This window comes from Dreissena polymorpha, chromosome 13, assembly GCF_020536995.1.
Source record: "Dreissena polymorpha isolate Duluth1 chromosome 13, UMN_Dpol_1.0, whole genome shotgun sequence".
NCBI lineage: Eukaryota > Metazoa > Mollusca > Bivalvia > Myida > Dreissenidae > Dreissena > Dreissena polymorpha.
In genome coordinates, this window is record NC_068367.1 from 32,769,599 (window position 1) to 32,790,639 (window position 21,041).

General features: G+C 37.7%; 1 protein-coding gene across 12 annotated transcripts; it reads left to right on the plus strand.

The window, feature by feature from the left end:
- LOC127854929 (uncharacterized) lies at positions 1-13,270 on the plus strand. Of its 12 annotated transcripts, none has more exons than XR_008037214.1 (9): positions 86-118; positions 1,003-1,148; positions 2,030-2,338; positions 2,457-2,635; positions 2,937-3,236; positions 3,620-3,730; positions 7,273-7,425; positions 10,396-10,502; positions 13,185-13,270. XR_008037214.1 is itself a non-coding variant. In XM_052390038.1 (3 exons), the coding sequence occupies exons 1-3, from the start codon at positions 7,365-7,367 to the stop codon at positions 10,840-10,842; spliced, it is 318 nt and encodes a 105-aa protein (XP_052245998.1). In that variant the 5' UTR covers positions 6,862-7,364; the 3' UTR covers positions 10,843-10,880. The 12 variants fall into 12 exon arrangements, 1 of the variants encoding a protein (XP_052245998.1); XR_008037221.1 differs by having other exon boundaries at positions 1,003-1,133; XR_008037215.1 differs by having other exon boundaries at positions 100-132.
- Positions 13,271-21,041: the final 7,771 nt, after the last annotated feature.

A 21,041-nucleotide genomic window follows, 5' to 3' on the forward strand; every position in this document is an offset into this window, starting at 1 on the left:
GGACGATGGTCCACCGTCGCCCAACTAAAAATAGCATGTAAAACCAAGTATGCGCATGCTCAGTGGCGGGCGCAGTAAATGGTTAAAGTGAAAGTAGATGTCGCCGCCATTTTGAGTGGTTGGTAAACTGTGGTTTGTGTCCAAATAATTAGACGGTATCTTTTGTATATTGACCCCATACTTATGTAGTCATTGCATATATTTTTATTAATGGGTTTCGACCCGTAGCCTTGTGTTCGCCCTACATCATGTTCGCCTTGGGTTCTGTTAACCCTTCGATTCAGTGAAAGTAATAAACGGAGAAAAAAAAAACATTTTTTTAAATTGTATTATTCATAACAGTTACACAATTGTATTGGTTGTGTGTTGTACATATTTGATATCTGATACGCAAACATATTCTTGAAGTGAAATATTTTGCCAACAATAGTTCTTCCCCATATAGTCCAAATAATTAGACGTAAGCTACCCCGCGTCGATGTAAATCGACCTCATATTTATAGGAGTATTCCCCATAGTAAATACTGGAAACCATACATTATCCTACCGCACCACAAATTCGACGACACCTTAATTCGACGATGTTCTATTTATATTGATTAAATGGATGATTATTGTCTTTGAATCATTTCAAAGTAATACAGCCAAGTTTAAAATTATTATTTTCTGCTATTAAACATTTCATTATTTCTTTCATTATTTGCTAAATATTGCTTCATGTAACCGTTACATCGTCGAATTTCGGTCCATTACATTCGGTTCTTTACACCCGTCGAATTTGGGTCACACTGGGATATTGCATATATGCATCTAGTCCAAATTTTTGACGCTCTTAAATATTAAGCTACTTTTTATATGGGTAAAGTATCTCGCGCGTCTTATAAATAAGACTAACATGCATCATGCAGAGATCTCCCTCTGGTTTAGTTCAAACCTGTATATTTTAGTTTGATTGCATAGGACTTATTTGAAAAAGCTGTAAATTTTGTTTCCGGTGCCTAGAACCAGTACTTAGTGTCTATAGGGAAGATCTAAAGAACGCTTCCACAGTGGGGATCGAACCCGTGACCTCCTGGTTGCTAGGCGGACACCATATCCTTTACGCCACAGCTACCTCAGGGTTTGGGGTAACGGTACAGTTTGTCAAGGTATTCCGAATCATTAGACATTCTGAATCCACATTTTCATTTAAAAAGTCTTAACGTTTGGTATGCGATTTGAAAGGTTATTGTTGTTTCTAAAAATTTAATCCCCCAGCCTGTAAAGAATGAAGAATCATTGTTTTTGATGAAAATGTTGATTCAGAATGCCTAATGATACCTGTACCCTGAGGCGGGGGAAATAGGGCATCATTTAAAAAAAAATTTGGACTTTAAACCAAACATGAGAAACAATATAATATGTTTTTTTAATCACTTGATTAGTCTTTATTACCGCCAAATTAAATACATAACAATTCTATTTAGTTTTAAACATTTTAAACTTGACAATTCTGGGTCTAGGGCAATTAATTTGCTTGAGTGTCGGGTGAATTTTTATCTGGGGAAAAATTAATACTTTTTTGTTGAGGGAATGGGGCCTTATTTTGGCCAAGTCTTGAATCGTTATAAGACGGTATATAATATTATATTTACCTGTCAATAATATCTGCAAGGGGAGTTAGACAGTATAGATTGATATATACATGTACATGGTCACTCTTAATGTCACTCAAATAGATAAAGTAATCAGTATTGCTATTTAATGGTATGTTTTTTTCATGAGAATAAACTTAAGGTTAATAGTGATTACTTTGTAAAATAAAACAAAGCATGAGCAAATATTGCAATAAAATATTCATTTTTAACACCATTAAAAAAAAGTTAACAATATCTATACACATTCCTTGGTATTTTACCCTAGCATAACAGCTTCAATCACATAATCATTATTTCAATCAATTAACTGGGTCTGTTATCTCATCATCTCTTAATAAATCATATATATTGATAGCCACCTGCTTCGTATACATTTCAAACTAATATTTCAGACACCAAACGCAAAGCCTATCCCAAGGCAATGCCCCATTTGCGTGGTAAAAGGCAACACGACTGTGTACCTCCGGGTAACAGACCACGTTCGCTGGGTGCAAGCGCTGACGGCAGACCCCATGAAACCGTTGATGTCAGAGGCACGTGCTAAGACGGTCGGAAAGTGAAGAAGACAAAGCCGAGGAATTGCTACTCTTGCTGGCTGTGCGACAGGTCGGTGATTGACCGGCTGCGTCATCTAGAACAGGAGCACAAAATGGAGGCTGGGATATTCAATTTTGTTTACACAAGAGGGCCGTTTCCGGAAAGTAAGTGTTAAATTGTGTTCGTGTGGTTTTTGTATTTAATTTCTCATATTTCTATCAATGTCTAATACAAAACCATACCAAACGATTTGTAACTTTTACATTTAAACATCATTTACAGGTCGCGAAAACTTCAGGAAAGGTGACCAGCAGACTCGCCACTCATGATGACTCGGCATAGGAGGATGAGAAGGTGGAGGATGAGGAGGAGGAGGAAGAGGACTTTTCATTCCTAACGCGGAAATACTGCCTGAGCCTGGAACCCAATGCAAGGGTGATGCATGGTCGGAGAAGCTGCAAGTAACAATATGGATTGCTTATATAGTGTAAAGTTTTTAGTCCGTTTTCGGGGTAGAACCAGTACTTGGTGCATTAAGCCCTGTTTTCCCAGATTTTTTTTTAATTATATACATTTCAATTGATAGTCATTATTATTGCAACATGTATATATATTAAAAACCGTGAGGAAATATATATAAGTACATTAAAATTTAAGATAAATATTATTTATTTATAATACTTTGGAATTACTGGTTGTTAGTTAAATTATATGCGATTTCACCATCGAGCATAGAATATCATCCAATAATACTTGTTGCAGTTTCAATCGTTGACTCATATGTAGACTACATGTTCCTGCGGAGCAGGCCAGGTGGGTTGGCAAACGAGTCGAAAACACAAGAGGTCAACATGAAGATCAACCGGTTCCTGGCCCTGTCTGGCTACTTGGAAGGAGTGGTGTTGAGTGACGTGCTGTTGTGGATGGGCCATATGGAGGTCCACGACAGTTCCTCAAGACCACTCACCAGCTGAAGACGGTGCGGAATGCTCTAACGGCAACCAAGAACTTCCTGAAGTGGTGCGAGGGAATGGTCTAGCGGACGCCCGCACATTGAACAATGTAAGCGTAAACTTAGGATTTGATTTATGTAAATTATTCATTCTTCTTGCACATCTACTTATTAATGTTTTGGCGTTGGCGTCTTTCTGTCTGTTCTTCCGTCCATCTTTCCGTCCGTCCAGCACTTTTGTGTCGAGAGCCATATCTTGAAAGTGCTTTGGCCGATTTCATTGAAACTTGGTATGAGTATATATATGGATAAGAGGACGATGCACGCCAAATGGCATTGTACACAGTCTGTTAATAACGGGGTTTTGGCCCTTTGTATCTTGAAGCTTTTTTGAGTGTCAAACATAACACTTTTGTGTCCAGAAGCATATTGGCGGGGGATATCAATTTGCTTGTTTAGCTTTATTTTTTTTCGGCCGATCTCCTTCTCACAGGCTTCCTGACCTCAACCTGCCTGGATAAGAGCCGTCGCGAGGTTGTTCGGAGGGTAGAGGAGAGTGCGGCCATCCTGACGGACGCAAACCTGGAGCGCCACTTCACTGAAAGTGAGCATGTAGTGAAAACGATCAAGGTGTTCCAGGAGACCCCGCTGGCACACCTGAAAGATATTCGGGGAATTATCATTAAACTGATAGCGCTCTATAACGCCTCCTGAACTGGCAAGTATACAAACCTGAGGGTATGTAATATAAATAAGCCTAGTATTGATTCGAAAAGATAACCCTAAATTACTTTTCAGACCAGAGTTGTTTTTCAGTAGCAATTGCATAGAATTGAATGAAACTTGAAGTTAATAGGCATTAAAATTGGGTTTATTTAAGTATACAACAAAGCTGTTCGCCTGTTAATTGACCGACTTGTCTTATGTATAATATTTTTACCAGATTGTTACCTTGAAGACAGATAAACTATAATGCAAAAGTTCAGTTTGACATTCCAAATTGGGGAAAGGCCTTGAAGCCATTGTAAAATTAAACTATTATGGCCCCTTAATTGATTGAAAATGTCAAATTTCTGTCTGCATATGTTGGTGTATGAATTTAGTGAAATTCAAATTAGATCAAATTTGTTATCATTTCAGTGGTTCTTGCATAAGAGTCATCAGGATGATTTGGTCATTTCAGAGATGTACCCTTTATAGCTCAACTTGAGTTATTGTTGCTGGTCTTTGTCTGCTTTGCGATGTGTGTCTATATGTCAACATTTTTACTTAAACAATATCTCCTACTAAACCTTTGGGCAAAGCTTGATGAAACTGGCAGGAATATTCCTGGCATGAAGCTCCTTCAATGTTGCTCCAAGAATTGTTTTCCATGAAATCCTTGTTGCCCTGGCAACCAAAAGGAAAAACTTAAAAAATCTACTCTGAAACTGCAAGGCCTTGGGCTGAGATATTTAGCATGAAACATTGTGTGGTGGACCTTTACCTGTGGGCAATTCGATTTTTTGTCGAGCCCACTTATGGAGAGCTCGACATATTTGTCACAGTTGGCAGTTTGGTGTATGTGGATCAGTCCGTCAGTATGAAAGTCCGGGTTAGGCTTGTCTGGAGCGTAAGTCTGTTATTGATTGGAGGAATTTCAAATAACTTACAATAAATGTTCACAATCATGTCACGGCCGGTCACTGCTCAAGAAAACGTCAATATCTCAAAGGTCAAGGTCACACTTTGAGTTCAAATGTCAAAAATGGCCATAAATGACCTTGTCTGGGCCATTATTATGTCATTCATTGTCAGAATTAAATTCAATTTAAAATCATGTGTTCACCATAATTTGACGGTGTTGCATGGGAAGGAATAATGTCGAAATCTCAAAGGTCAAGGTCACACTTTTAGTTCAAAAGTAAAAAATGGCCATAAATGAGCTTGTCCGGGCCATAACTGTGTCATTCATTGTAAGATTTTAAAATCATTAAGCACATTTGTTCACCATCACTCGACGGTGTATCATAAGAAAGAATTACGTCAAAATCTCCAAACTCAAGATTACACTTAAGAGTTCAAAGGTTAATTGGTGGGACTTGTACCATGATTGTTCAAACTATGTTCCTGGGGTCAAAATTGCCCCACTGGGGAGGGAAATGTAATTTCCTTATTAGTATATTAAAAAACCTCAAAAACAAAAATTTTCTCATAAATCACAAGGCCTAGAGCAAAGATATTTGGCATGAAAGTTCATCTTGTGGACCTTCACCAAGATTGTTCAAGTATCATTGGATCATATTTGCCCCACCCTCGGATCAAATTTGTTTTCCTTCTATAATATATATATAATGAACACTTAAAAATATTCTTCTCAAAAACTGCAGTGCGAACATACATATTTTGCATAAAACATCATCTGGTGAACTTCTGTACAGATTTTTAAAATTATGGGCTGGGGGTACCAATGATAAATTCACTGAATTTACCTGCTAAGATTCATTTGCTTTGTGGAAATGCAATAACTTGCAATGTTTTTAAAGTGATTGAATGGTTCAACATTAACATAAAATTAAAAAGAAAAAAACTATTTCATACATCATATTATACTTATAAAAAGCCATAATTGTAATGCTTTCATGGAAAAAAATGAATGTTTGCTTAATTTTCAAAAATATTAATAAATCTTTAATGTTGAGGATTCTTCATAAAGGTTTTACGTGTGCACAGAATGTTATGGTAATCTCCAAAGCATTCCCATTACAAAATACATCCGATGTCTATGGATAAGTTATTTTTATGCCCCCTTTCGAAGAAAAGGGGGTATATAGTTTTCGCACTGTCTGTCAGTCTGTCACACTTTTCGTGTCCGCTTTCTAATTCAAATAATTTTCCTTCGATCTTTACCAAACTTGGTCAGAAGTTGTGTCTAGACAATATCTAGGTCAAGTTCGAATTTGGGTCATGCCGGGTCAAAAACTAGGTCACGGGGTCACTTAGTGCATTTCAAGAATTTAGCATGGTGTCTGCTCTATAATTGAAGTAGTTTGCATCAACATTCATGCGCCTGTCAAGTATCGGGCATTCAGCGTGAGAGTCGCGCATTTACGCAGCAAAACACCCTCTCACACAGCCAAATCTTATGCTCTCCTTTTTTTATACGCCCGTTTTTAAAAACGGGACGTATTATAGTTTCACCCTTGGCGGACGGCGTCCACAGCAGTGTCCGCTCTCTAATTTAAATAGTTTTCATCCGATCTTCACCAAACTTGGTCAGAAGTTGTGTCTAGACAATATCTATGTCAAGTTCAAATATGGGTCATGCCGGGTCAAAAACTAGGTCACGAGGTCACTTAGTGCATTTCAAGGATTTAGCATGGTGTCTGCTTTCTAATTGAAGTAGATTTCACCCGATCTTCACCAAATTTGGTCAGAAGTTGTGTCTAGATGATATGTAGGTCAAGTTGGAATATGGGTCATGCAGGGTCAAAAACGAGGTCACAAGGTCACATATTGCATTTCAAGTATTTAGCATGGTGTCTGCTCTCTTATTGAAGTAGTTTTCATATGATCTTCACCAAATTTAGTCAGATGTTATACTAAATGATATCTAGGTCAAGTTTAAATATGGGTCATGCCGGGTCAATAACTAGGTCTCGAGGTCACTTAGTGCATTTCAAGCATTGAGCATGGTGTCCAAAACCTTCGAACGGGCGTATCTTGTGACAGTTTGGCACTCTTGACGATGCATGAAACTATTTTCACTCATATTTTTTATGTAATTTAAATGCCAAAATTTAGAAAATGCATATGAATGTGAAACGAAACTGTAAGTAAGTAAATAGTGTTACAGTTACTGTACAAACAACCCATTTTTCAAAAGAAGCGTTTTTTTTTGTAAACTGTACTGATGGTTTTGCTAGTTATGCCATAGGTTGTTGATAACTCGCGTTTGTTCAGCTAATTTCATTATTTCTTTTATAGCCATTAATGTGTTATCATGGTCATTGATGTGAACAAAAGCAAACTGTTATTTTTACAGCATCCAGTAAAAATACCCATATTGTAAATCACACGGGTACTACTGCTCTAATGTTTGATCAAGAATGCATCTAATGGATAATCAAACTAGTGGTTTCACTCAATTGATTTTTGCATATATAGGTAGGTGTACCTAGAGATTGAGCTGGAGACAGTGAAGGTGCTGACCTCTGTGTGGAACACTTAGAAGCTGGCAAGTTTTCATATTGAAGGGTATGGTTCCCAACCGCCCATCACACACAGAATGTAGCTTGTCGTCTTCCGCAGTAAAAACTGGTTAGTGCTCCACAATGCGATACCTGGTTCATATGTTTGTTGCTTGAGTATTAATTATTATTATCAAGATTATCTTGTTTTATATTTCTTGATTATTTGCTATTATATCCCCAGAAACATAGTATAGTGGGGTATATAGGAGTGACCTTGTCTGTCTGTCGATGGCTCTGTATTAAGTGTCCCCTCTCTAATTCAAGGTGTTTATTGGATCTTCACCAAACTTGGTCATAAGTTGTATGTAGATGATGTCTAGGTCAAGTTTGAATATAGGTCATGCCGGGTCAAAAACTAGGTCACGGGGTCACTTAGTGCGTTTAAAACATTCATCATGCTGTCCGCTCTGTAATTTAAGTAGTTTTCATCCAATCTTCACCAAACTTGGTCAGAATTTTATCTAGATGATCTCTAGGCCAAGTTTTAACATGGGCAATGCCGGGCTAAAAACTAGGTCACAGGGTCACTTTGTGCGTTTTTTAGCATTCAGTATGGTATCTGCTCTCTAATTCAAGTAGTTATCATCCGATCTTCTCCAAACTTGGTCAGAAGTTTAATCTAGATGATCTCTAGGCCAACTTCAAACGTGGGCCATGCCGGGCCGAAAAATTAGGTCACATGGATTTTGACTTTAGGTCCTATAACACTGGCTTGCGACACCTGTCGACAGGCTTTCAACACAATTTTTATACGCCTGTATAAAATACGGGACGTATTATGTGAAACCCCTTGGCGGGCGGGCGGGCGGCGGGCGGAAGGCATCACTTTGTCCGGACTCTAATTCAAATTGTATTCATCCGATCTTCACCAAACTTGGTCAGCAGTTGCATCTAGTTGATATCTAGGCCAAGTTCGAATATGGGTCATGCCGGGTCTAAAAATAGGTCATAGGGTCAATAAGTGCATTTTCAAAGGGGCCACTTTGTCCGGACTCTATTTCAAATTGTATTCATCCGATCTTCACCAAACTTGGTCAGCAGTTGCATCTAGTTGATATATAGGCCAAGTTCGAATATGGGTCATGCCGGGTCAAAAACTAGGTCATAGGGTCAATTAGTGCATTTTCAACGGCGCCACTTTGTCCGGACTCTAATTCAAATTGTATTCATCCGATCTTCACCAAACTTGGTCAGTAGTTGCATCTAGTTGATATCTAGGTCAAGTCCGAATATGGGTCATGCTGGGTCAAAAACTAGGTCAAAGGGTCAATTAGTGCATTTTACTTTGTCCGGACTCTAATTCAAATTGTATAAATCTTATCTTCACCAAACTTGGTCAGTAGTTGCATCTAGTTGATATCTAGGCCAAGTTCGAATATGGGTCATGCCAGGTAAAAAACTAGGTCATAGGGTCAATTAGTCCATTTTCAACAGCGCCACTTTGTCCGGACTCTTATTCAAATTGTATTCATCCGATCTTTACCAAACTTGGTCAGTAGTTGCATCTAGTTGATATCTAGGTCAAGTTCGAATATGGGTCATGTCGGGTCAAGAACTAGGTCATAGGGTCAATTAGTGCATTTTCAACGGCGCCACTTTGTCCGGACTCTAATTCAAATTGTATTCATCCGAAACTTTTAAACAACTTTTTATCCTGCGTCAAAGTGGTATGGGGGTATAAGTCACATTCAGTGACAAAGCTCTAGTTCAAGTTGAATTCACCAAACTTGGTCAGAGGTAGTATATAGATTATATATCAGTCAGGTCTGATTGGAGACATGCAACCGATTAACACATGCAATATTTTTATGCAATATTTTTATCCAGTTTTATTTTGCGATATTTTCATCGGGTTTATTTTTTTCGCGATTTTTGAAATTTTTTTTTGCTTATTTCCAAAACAAATACATCAATCATCAGTGTATCATCTCCAATGGCACACGAATCGGGCGTATATTGCTCCGTCATGCGGCGCTCTTGTTTGGAATAAATAGTGACTGAATATCTATCTAAGTTTGGTTGTGAGTTTATCTGGGCCATAACTATGTCATTCATTGTGAGATTAAACAAAAAAAATGCACATTTGTTTACCATCATTGAACGGTGTGTCATGCCAAAGAATTGTCGATATCTCTGAGGTCAAGGTCACGATTGCATAATAACTCTTAAAATCGCCAAACATGTAAATATGTTTTTCTTATTTTGTGAAGACAGCATGCAAAATATTCTGTGTCAATGCAGTATGTGGGGTTATTCCTGGTATATTGGAGTCTGTATGTTGGTTGGTCTGTTGTGGATTTGTCTATCCATTCAAACTTGTAAATATGTGATCAGCATGAAAAGAAGATTTTCAAAACACAATTTTAATTTGCATTGATTTCACATCCAAGAGTAATGGTCTTGATTCCTTGATCCTCGCTCATTAACATTCACAGGGACATCAGGGGTATTTTATTATTGTTTATGACCAAGTTTGTATTATATTTGTTTTGAAAGTGTGAACTTATTAATGGATAAATAGATAGATTGAACAAAATTAATTTATTATGCCCTCCTTCGAAGAAGAGGGGGTTAATTGTTTTGCACATGTCGGTCAGACCGTCCATCAAATTGTTTCCGGATGATAACTCAAGAACGCATAGGTACATTAATCATGACTGGCAAATGACCCCTTCAATTATCAGTTCACTAGGTCAAAGGTCAAGGTCACAGTGACTCGAAACGGTAAAATGGTTTGCGGATGATAACTCAAGAAAGTTTAAGCCTAGGATCATGAAACTTCATAGGTACATTGATCATGACTGGTAGAAGACCCCTTTTGATTTCCAGGTCTCTAGGTCAAAGGTCAAGGTCACAGTGACCTGAAGCAGTAAAATGGTTTCCGAATGATATATATATATATATATATAATTAGCTATTGATACTTAAGTGAGAGTGATTACATGAGTATTCACACAATGGCTGCCACTACAACTGTACAAAAGAATGACACTCACAGTTCTCACCATAAACCCCAATACTCTTCTCTCCATAACAGGGTGCTGGAAGATGCTTACTGCTATATTGACTGCTTCCGAGCGCTTCCTGGACCTAAAAATTATCTCCCAGCAGCAACCTCCCCAAGGTGTGACGAGAGTCTTCAAGGTAATTAATAGAGGGTGCAATGTGAAGTATAAATGCATAACGAGCCAAAATTGAAAGCTTAGGTTTGGAATAACTCGTCTCATGGTCAAAGTCACACTTAATACTCAATTTTCACATACCATTATATATGCAAGAAAGCTCATTCAACAACTCGCTACAATCAGGTTATATGCTGAATTTATACTTTCAGGTCAAAGGTCCTAGGCCACTAAGAAATATTTCTTTTAAATCTCACTCAAATGGTGACCATATTGTTTCAATATGCAGAGTTTGGATTTGGCATCACTCACACTTGAAGATAAATATTCATTTGCCACATTATGATTTTGATTCTTCTTAGTAAATCACATATCCCGTTTCATTGTTCCAAGAAACAAAACACCAATGCTCACCACAATTAATTAATGCGATTTGCAAAACCAGGTTCAAACAAGATAAAAGGTTTGAACATTCAGTTCTATCCTTTAAATTTGTATCCGCTCATTATTGTCCCCTACCAGTTTCATCGGAGGGGATTTATGATCACATTTGATTCATACTTTGACAAAACAACACTTACCTGACATACCACAAGGGGCTCCACCCAAACCATCCCCCATGCCCCACCCCAGAACTCCCCCCCCCCCCCCCCCCCCCCCGCCCCCCTAAAAAAAATAAATACTTTAACGATCTCTTTCATATTTGGCATGTAGGTACCTTGCATGGACCTCTACCTTTTGATGAGGCTTGAGGTCACTGGGGTCAAGGTCACTGAGGCTAATAATAGACTTCCTTCCGTCACACTTTTGCTACCGTTTCTCATAGCGCCTTCAATACTTTACCGATCTCTTTCATATTTGGCATATATTTTTACTAAGAAGAATCAAAATCATAATGTGGCAAATGAATATTTATCTTCAAGTGTGAGTGATGCCAAATCCAAACTCTGCATATTGAAACAATATGGTCACCATTTGAGTGAGATTTAAAAGAAATATTTCTTAGTGGCCTAGGACCTTTGACCTGAAAGTATAAATTCAGCATATAACCTGATTGTAGCGAGTTGTTGAATGAGCTTTCTTGCATATATAATGGTATGTGAAAATTGAGTATTAAGTGTGACTTTGACCATGAGACGAGTTATTCCAAACCTTGCATGGACCTCTACCTTTTGATGAGGTTTGAGGTCACTGGGTCAAGGTAACCGAGGCTAATAATAGATTTTTTAGGTGTTTATTAACACATACATTGACAAAGCGCATCATCAGGGAGCATCCATCAGTTTCACTGATATTCTTGTTTGTCTTAGTAACTTTGAATATTTTGTTAAATTTTGTGTTTAGATCCACTTTACTTCTAAAGTATCAAGGCTATTGCTTTCAAACTTCAAATACTTTCTTACTATCATGATGGTACTGTACCTGGCAAGTTGAATTTGACCTTGACTTTTGAATGACCTTGACTCCCCCCCCCTCAAATTTTTCTTTTTTTTCTTTTTTTTGAAATATCATCTATTAAATGACCACACACACACACATTATACCCCCTCTCCATGATGGCTTACGTTATACTGTCAAGCACTTGAATAATCGAGCGCTCTGTCCTCTGACAGCTCTTGTTAATTAGTAATGTACATATTTACAATATATAAAGCAAGGTCTGTGCTTTAAGAAACATATTAATAAGTTCATATTAACGCATACATTTATTTCAGAGAATAAAATTCCGTTTTAGCTGTCAATATGCCCTTTAACAAATCTTATATGATTCAAGAATCAAATTTTTGAAAATCAAAGTGACATTTCATTCTGGTTCTTGCCAAATTCGCCAATATGAATGTATTCAAGAACTATAATAGTATACAATTTGTTCAGAGAGTCATGAAATAAAGTGAAAATGTGTTGGTTCTGGTAGCGATTTTATTTCACTTGTGAGCATAGACAGTATATATTTTCACTCATTCTTTGATCATTTGTAAATAAAATCACTATGGTAGGTAAGATTTAATTAATAGTTTAGCCATGGCATGCCTTTTTTGTTTGTTAAAAAAATTCCATTTTTGGTAAACCTTTGATTAAAGTCCATTATTAGAAACTGCCTGAGAAGTTTGGTTCAAATTATGTACCAATATATTTTTTATTACCTTAAATATAGCCTTTTTTCAACTTATTACATTCATTTCAGTGATGGATAACCTTTGAAATGTCCCAGGTAGAGTCTGAAAGTGATGACACATGTTGTAGAATGCTTATAATTCTTTCTACATATCTCTAACACTTCCATGGATCTGTGAACACTTTCAACACAAACACACCACAATACTTTTGACCCTGACATTATAATGATTTATACCTTCATAGCTCAAGAGTTATGGCCCCTTATTAGACTGACATTTAAGATTTTTTTTCCATTCGGAGCCGTTTCTCAGTAACTATTGCATGTGAGTTAGCTTAAAATAAATATGATTCATTGTACCAATTTTAACCAAAACAAAGCATTGAGATTGAATCATACAATCTTGAATTGATGGTAATATACAGACAATGCACTATTGTTAATGATGTTGGGGGGGGGGGTCACCAGCAGGCAACTTATGAACTGCTTGCAGTATAATGTGAGCCTTTTTAATTTATTTTTGTACAAAAAATGCAAATAATTTGTTTTTCACCATAACTTAACAGAGTACCCATTGCCTTTTTTCAGTGTTCCAGATGGCTGGTGATGCATTTCAAGAAAAGCCATCAGAATCTTGCAATGATCTGTATACTTAATAAATGACAAAACAACAACACTGTATTGTTATTATTACATAACTTCCATATTTGCCAAAAAGGTATATGATGGAAGTTCAACGTTGTTATCGATATGATTTGATTGCCTTGCTTTTTATGTCCCCCACTATAGTAGTGGGGGACATATTGTTTTTGCCCTGTCTGTTGGTTGGTCTATTGGTTGGTCTGTTGGTTGGTTGGTTTGCGCCAACTTTAACATTTTGCAATAACTTTTGCTATATTGAATATAGCAACTTGATATTTGGCATGCATGTGTATCTCATGGAGCTGCACATTTTGAGTAGTGAAGGGTCAAGGTCATCCTTCAAGGTCATCCTTCAAGGTCAAACGTCATATAGGGGGACATTGTGTTTCACAAACGCATCTTGTTATTTCTATGTCCCCCTCCACCTCCACTATAGGGGGGAGGACATATTGTTTTTGCCCTGTTGGTTGGTTGGTTGGTTGGTTGGTTTGTTTGCTCCAACTTTAACAATTTGCCATAACTTTTGCAATATTGAGGATAGCAACTTCATATTTGGCATGCATGTGTATCTCATGGAGCTGCACATTTTGAGTGGTGAAAGGTCAAGGTCAAATATATAGCTTCAAAGCGGCACAGAAGGGGACGTACTGATAGTGTTTCTGACAAACACATATCTTGTTGTTTCATGAATTTCACACTAAAGTGTTAAGAAATACGACGTTTACATCAAAATGACTCTTTATGAATCATCAAAACTATGTATTTTATGAAACAAGAAATTAAACGAATAAGGCTTTTTGTAAATCTGAATGTTGAAGGAAGTACTGGTGTCAACATTGATCCTCATGAACCTAAAATTATTCCAATCGGATAGTTGTCTAAATGAATTTTGCTCTGTGTAAGACTGGGACTTTAGAAAGGCAATGGAAAAGCATTTGACCTATTAGGTATTCTTATCGTAAAACAATCGCATTCAATATACGGAGAACTAGACAGAGAACACTTTATTATTTTAACATAATTTGATACCTACAGAATTTTTTTTTGCTTGTAAAATATAAGTACGAGTCTATTATTTCAACTTGAAATGTTGGTGAAAATGTGCTCTGGTCTTAGATTACTTCAAATCAGGGATACATAATAAGATTATTTAATTTATAGTACACTATTGTACGAATATTAAGAAGAGCTGTGGTTTTAAAGTACTCGTACACGCCTGTAGATATAGAGTTTAAGGATGTGTCTGTATGCATACAGTCATTGCTTGGCAGCATGAAGTATCAATGCAAAAATAGCGTCATTAACCGTTTCTGACGAACTTCCTACATACCCAAACGCTTGACACCGTACAGAAAACTAAGTTTTCGTAGCTGATGATACATCCACAAGAAAATTGAAATGCAAATGGTACTACACAGTCAAAAGTATACCAATGGAAAGATCTAGGATCCCAAAAGGTGCCTGGTGCTGCTAAAGAAGTGAGCAGTGTGGAAATTCGGAACAGACGATGACATTTTCTGATTATGTGTTATATCAAGGGTATTTGTAAGTAAAATGTATTTAATTACAGGTGTAAGCACATGTGCTTCGTGAGTGTTGTTATCGAATACTTGACAAAATTAATTAAAGTTTGGAGGATATTCATCATTTCAATGTTGATGCCTTAAAGGGACAGGAGCGATGAACCAAAAAAAGGAGCTGGGTGAAGCTACCTCCTATTTTGCTCTACGTTTTCCCTAAGTATTCCAAGTTTGTTTGAGCCTATACATTGTGAAATGTGTTTTGTTATTATGAAACCGGTTAACGTCGAATAGACGCGATTTATATGGGTAATGATTTTAGATAGAAACGAATTGAGCAAATTACAAAATTACAAGGCCCGGTCAGACCGACTTACGAATATGCAACGGAGAAAAACGCACAAAAATGCAGATGTTGATTATCCGGTGATTAAATTACCTGCTTTGCCGCTCAAGATTCTCGCAAAAGGTGTGTGAAGCGTAGGAAACACACAATGACCGCACAAGTACCGGTGCTATAACGGGAAAAAACGAACGTTTAACGGAAATGTACCTGATAATTAACGGTCGGCTAACGGATATGACTGTGCGAGTAAAGGACTTCTACCGGATAAAACGGCAGTGAAATGCATTAGTACCGGACAAAACGTTCGCCCAACGTGAGAGAAACGGAAAAGTACCGAACACCAACGTACAACGTACAACGATGAAAAAGTAGGGCACATCCTCAGAATCATGTGGCAAAACTTCAGGTTCTGGCAGGTTAAGGTCTTCGTTCTCAGCTGCTGCCTTCAGGTCGGAATCGTTCCACAACTGGGCATCGGATGCAGCAACACGGCCTCCAATGTCAGCCCAGACGAACTTGTACTCAGAATCCTACAGGGCTAGCAGGACAACGGTTAAGTACTTCTTGTAATTAAAATACGTAGACCCGGATCTTGGTGGACATTTGCAAGCAATATGTTCGCCATCAATAGCACCAAGAGTATGGGGGATATTCCAGCTGTCCCTGAAGCCGTCCGCTAATCGCGTGCAATCGGCAGCTGTTGTTGGCAACGGCATCACCTCGTCAGCATACTCATCTATGACTGCTCTACAGACCTGACGCGTAAAAGATAACAGTATAATAAGCTCGCGTGGATTATAAGTGTATGACACATGTAGTAGATAATCCATGACTTTTAGCGAGTGGATGATAAAGTAAAAATATACTACTTCATAAAATGTTCTTATAACTGTGTGCATTTCAAGATATGCGCACAAGACAGTACTAATTACAATATACAATTTAGAAGGTTAGTGTTGTAATGCGCGCACTCATCTATTTGCCTTTTATCCTATACCAATAACTTAGCACAATGCAATTCATATAAACTGATGCTAGACGTAGACATTAAAATATATAAAAAATATTAAAATGACTAACAGAAGCCTTTTTTAAATTTATTTTAACACTATAGTAAATTAAGCGGTACTTATTTTTAGCACGAGAAGAGAAATAGTGTTGTGGGGTACCCTCCAGCCGAATCGCATATCACGGTACTTTGAACCAGACACAAGATGCCGCAGCGCAATTGATAGCTTCATCCCTGGTTCAATTGGAAGTCTGTAGTTGTTGCGCTGTTTCGTTATCCTTTGGCTCACTCGTGCGAGAATCTCATCAAACATCTCGGTTGGCACTCTCATGGAGTTGACAGATGCGAAATGGATCTCTTGAACAATGCTATACAAACTACCGGTACATGTACCGCTTGTAATTGGTATATCACGTGTGTTATGTATCTTGAACACGGGTATACAAACTACTGGTGCACGTGGCGCTTGTCATTAATATCACTCAGGCGACATGGATCTCTTGAGCATGCGTATGTCAACTAACGGTACACGTGACGCTTGCCATTAATATCACGCAGGCGACATGGATCTCTTGAGCATGCGTATGTCAACTAACGGTACACGTGACGCTTGCCATGAACATCACGCAGGCGACATGGATCTCTTGTGCATGCGTATGTCAACTATCGGTACACTTGACGCTTGTCATTAATATCACGCAGGCGACATGGATCTCTTGAGCATTCGTATGTCAACTAACGGTACACGTGACGCTTGCCATTAATATCACGCAGGCGACATGGATCTCTTGAGCATGCGTATGTCAACTAACGGTACACGTGACGCTTGCCATGAACATCACGCAGGCGACATGGATCTCTTGTGCACGCGTATGTCAACTAACGGTACACGTGACGCTTGCCATTAATATCACGCATGCGACATGGATCACTTGATAATGCGTATGTCAACTACCCCTACACATGAAGATTGCCATTAATATCACGCAGGCGACATCGATCTCATTAACATGCGTATGTCAACTAACGGTACACGTGACGCTTTATATTAATATCACGTATGTGACATGGATGTCTTGAACAAGGGTACGCCAACTAAAGGTATACGTGACGCTTGATATTACTATCACACAGGCGACATGGATCTCTTGAACAAGGTAACACCAACTACCGGTACACGTGACGCTTGATATATCGCGTATGTGATATGGATTTCTTGAACAAAGGTACGCCAACTAAAGGTACACGTGGCGCTTGATATTTCTATCACACAGGCGACATCGATCTCTTGAACAAGGCTATATATGTACCGCTTGTAATTGATATAACACGTGTGTTATGTATCTTGAACACGGGTACACAAACTACTGGTACACGTGGCGCTTGTCATTAATATCACGCAGGCGACATGGATCTCTTGGGCATGCGTATGTCAACTAACGGTACACGTGACGCTTGCCATTAATATCACGCATGCGACATGGATCTCTTGAGCATGCGTATGTCAACTAACGGTACACGTGACGCTTGCCATGAACATCACGCAGGCGACATGGATCTCTTGTGCATGCGTATGTCAACTATCGGTACACTTGACGCTTGTCATGAACATCACGCAGGCGACATGGATCTCTTGAGCATGCGTATGTCAACTAACGGTACACGTGACGCTTGCCATGAACATCACTCAGGCGACACGGATCTCTTGGGCATGCGTATGTCAACCGCCGTTACAAGTGACGCTCGTCATTAATATCAAAGTACTAGTACATGTACCGCTTGTAATTGATATCACACGTGCGTTATGTATCTTGAACATGGGTATACAAACTACTGGTACACGTGGCGCTTGTAATGTCACGCATGCGACATGGATCTCTTGAATATGCGTATATAAACCACCGAAACACGTGACGCTTGAATGATATCACGCATGCGACATTGTTCACTTGAACATGACTATGCCAACTAAGGTACAATTGTCTCTTGTAATAGATATTACTTGAACATGGGTATGCGAACTATCTATGTACGTGCCGCTTGTACTTGATATGGCACATGAATTTATGTAACATTTGTATGAAACTACCGGTAAATGTACCGCTTGTAATCGTGTCACCAGTTATAACAATGTTTAACCGTATAGTAAATCTCATTGTCATTTTTAAAACCTAGATATGCCCGATACACCAGTCACTCGTGTCAACCTGTTCACTTGAAGGAAAGTTGTAATTTGTATTGATATGGCTCCTTTGAGGTAAGAATAATAACACATTGTATGCATAATAGTTATATTGATCAAAAAGTGAAACAACATGATACCACCATACATAACATTACAAAAACTGTATACAAATACGAATATTTATTTGCAGTCAGGCCACAGGGCCATAATACATAGTTTAATTTCATAATTATATAAAATAACCTGAATAGTTAAAGAAAACAAAGTCATATGATGCAACACGCATGCACTTTCGTAGAACAAATGCTGCTATACATTATAATACCACCAAAACAAGGATTACCTTATAATTAACTACCTATAACATGTAAGCATGCAAAATAGTAACATACTTATAAAGTAACCTAAGAATCAGTATTTTTTATCAGATATAAATAAACAATGCAATACAAGCATGCAGAATTAAAATGACAGCTAATTTGCATGATAATTACGTAGTTGTTATATATTAGCATGCACATACACACATTTTGCAATCAAAAATATGTGCTTGTCATTTTCATCGGCCATTAACATATTGAACAAACCAAAGTTTCCATTTCATTCAAACACTGCGGAATAAACAAATCATATCTGTGTTATATAATGGGCACTGCATAAACACAGGGTACTCATCTTCTACATGATAAACCTGTCGCATAAGACAAAATTTACAGTATCTATGATCATGTATATAACATACAACAAGAATATCAGTGAAACTGATGGATGCTCCCCGATGATGCGCTATGTCAATCTATGTGTTAATAACCACCTTAAAAAATTCTATTATTAGCCTCGGTGACATTGACCCCAGTGACCTCAAACCTCATCAAAAGGAAGAGGTCATGCAAGGTACCTACATGCCAAATATGAAAGAGATCGTTAAAGTATTGAATGTGCTATGAGAAACTGTGACAAAAGTGTGACGGAAAAATCTATTATTAGCCTTGGTGACCTTGACCCCAGTGACCTCATCAAAAGGTTAAGGTCCATGCAAGGTACCTACATGCCAAATATGAAAGAGATCGGTAAACAATTGAAGGTGCTATGGGAAACTAGTGAGGAAGGACAAACTGGAAACTATATGCTCCGGCGAAATTGTATTTCGGGAGCATAACAATTAGGAAAAATATGAAAAATAACGAATTTCAAGAATAAATGCTACAACAGAATCAGGAACACTGATAATAAAATGGCTTTTGTAAGGTGCATGAAGACAGCGAAATGAATACTGCAAATCATACAAGTCACAGAACATATCATTGACAATTTTTCATAAATGATTCAGCTATAAAGGTGCCATGATGACACTATATCGCTCATCTGACTGTTGCTTTTGTCTATAAACTTGAACTCTCTTCCTGGCCCTTTAAAAGAAGTGTTCACTATGAGCAAATAAGGACAAATTTGCCTGTGAGTTGGGTATAGCATCTTTTGAAATTTACGGAGGAGGTCAACCAGACGATGTTTTATGCCAAATATATAAGCTTTCCTTTTGGTTGCCATCGCAACCAGATTTATGCATGGAATGCATTTCATTTAACAACTTTGATAGAGGTTCATGCAAGAAAACTCGTGCCATGATTGGCACAGAGGTTAGATGTTGTTTAAGTAGAAAATGTTGACCCATGACGGACCAAGACCATTCACAATAGCTCACCCTGAGCACTTTATGCTCAGTTGAGATATAAACACAAAACAATTATTGCATAATAATACATAGTATGTGTTTACTCGCTCAGTCTTTAAATAGAAAAAAAGCATCAAAAGATGCAACAGTAAGTATTCAAAGTTCAGATGAACTTAAAATTATAGATCATTTAAGTATCAAATAAAACTAACCCAGCTAAAGCAATTCTTATCTTTTTTCATATGATAATTTTTTCTTCTTATTCCATTCAGCTATTTAAAAAGAATTGTAGGTAAAAGCAATAGTGTGACTGTGACATCTGACGGGCCGACCTTTTAATGCACTGTATAAAGCTGTTGAATTGTTCACATATTTCAGAATTTACAGATTCAAAGCCTTGAAGTCTGCTAGCTGTAAAAGCACGAGAACATTTGTGGGAGTAGCCATGGAAAATGTCATGAAAAAAATGTTCATTTTTATAGTATCCACTTTCTCTGTTTAGGCAATATTCTTGTAAATTACATGCAAAGTCATAAAACACGTCTTGTGGAGGGGTTTCTAAATAGCTATAGAGTGATAATGCGGGATCTTTTCTTCCTTCTGCCCCAGCCATGTGGAAACCATAGCAATGTCCATGGTCTGCACAGAACCAAAGAAATAATGTTGATGTTCCTCGAGCAGAAGTTTCAACTTTAGAATAAAGCTTTTGACATTTTTCAAATTCTAAAGTCGTATCGTCATGGTCTATATTTCTTTTAACACAGCTATCATTGTCAATGGAAAACTTTCTTACACTTCTTAACTTTAACCCAGATTCATTAAAATAATAGGCCCTACTAAACTTTTCAGGATTGTATGTGCCCAGTTGAGGTACAGGTGGTTCTGGTTCAGTAACTTGCAATGACATTGATTCATTAATTAGATATTGCAAAAATAATCTAATGTCATCAGGCAATATTTCATTGTTGCTTATTAAAGACTCGCAAATTAAATCACTTAGTTCAGGTGCAAACGAACGAGTTTCATTAACAATACTATTAAATCGATCATTTTCAATATTGGGGCTATTTA

Coding starts and splice junctions, on each gene's coding strand:
- LOC127854929 (XM_052390038.1), top strand. CDS start 7,365: ATGGTTCCCAACCGCCCATCACACACAGAATGTAGCTTGTCGTCTTCC. Junction 7,426..10,395: donor GTCTTCCGCAGTAAAAACTG/GTTAGTGCTCCA, acceptor TCTCCATAACAG/GGTGCTGGAAGATGCTTACT. Junction 10,503..10,692: donor GTGTGACGAGAGTCTTCAAG/GTAATTAATAGA, acceptor TTATACTTTCAG/GTCAAAGGTCCTAGGCCACT.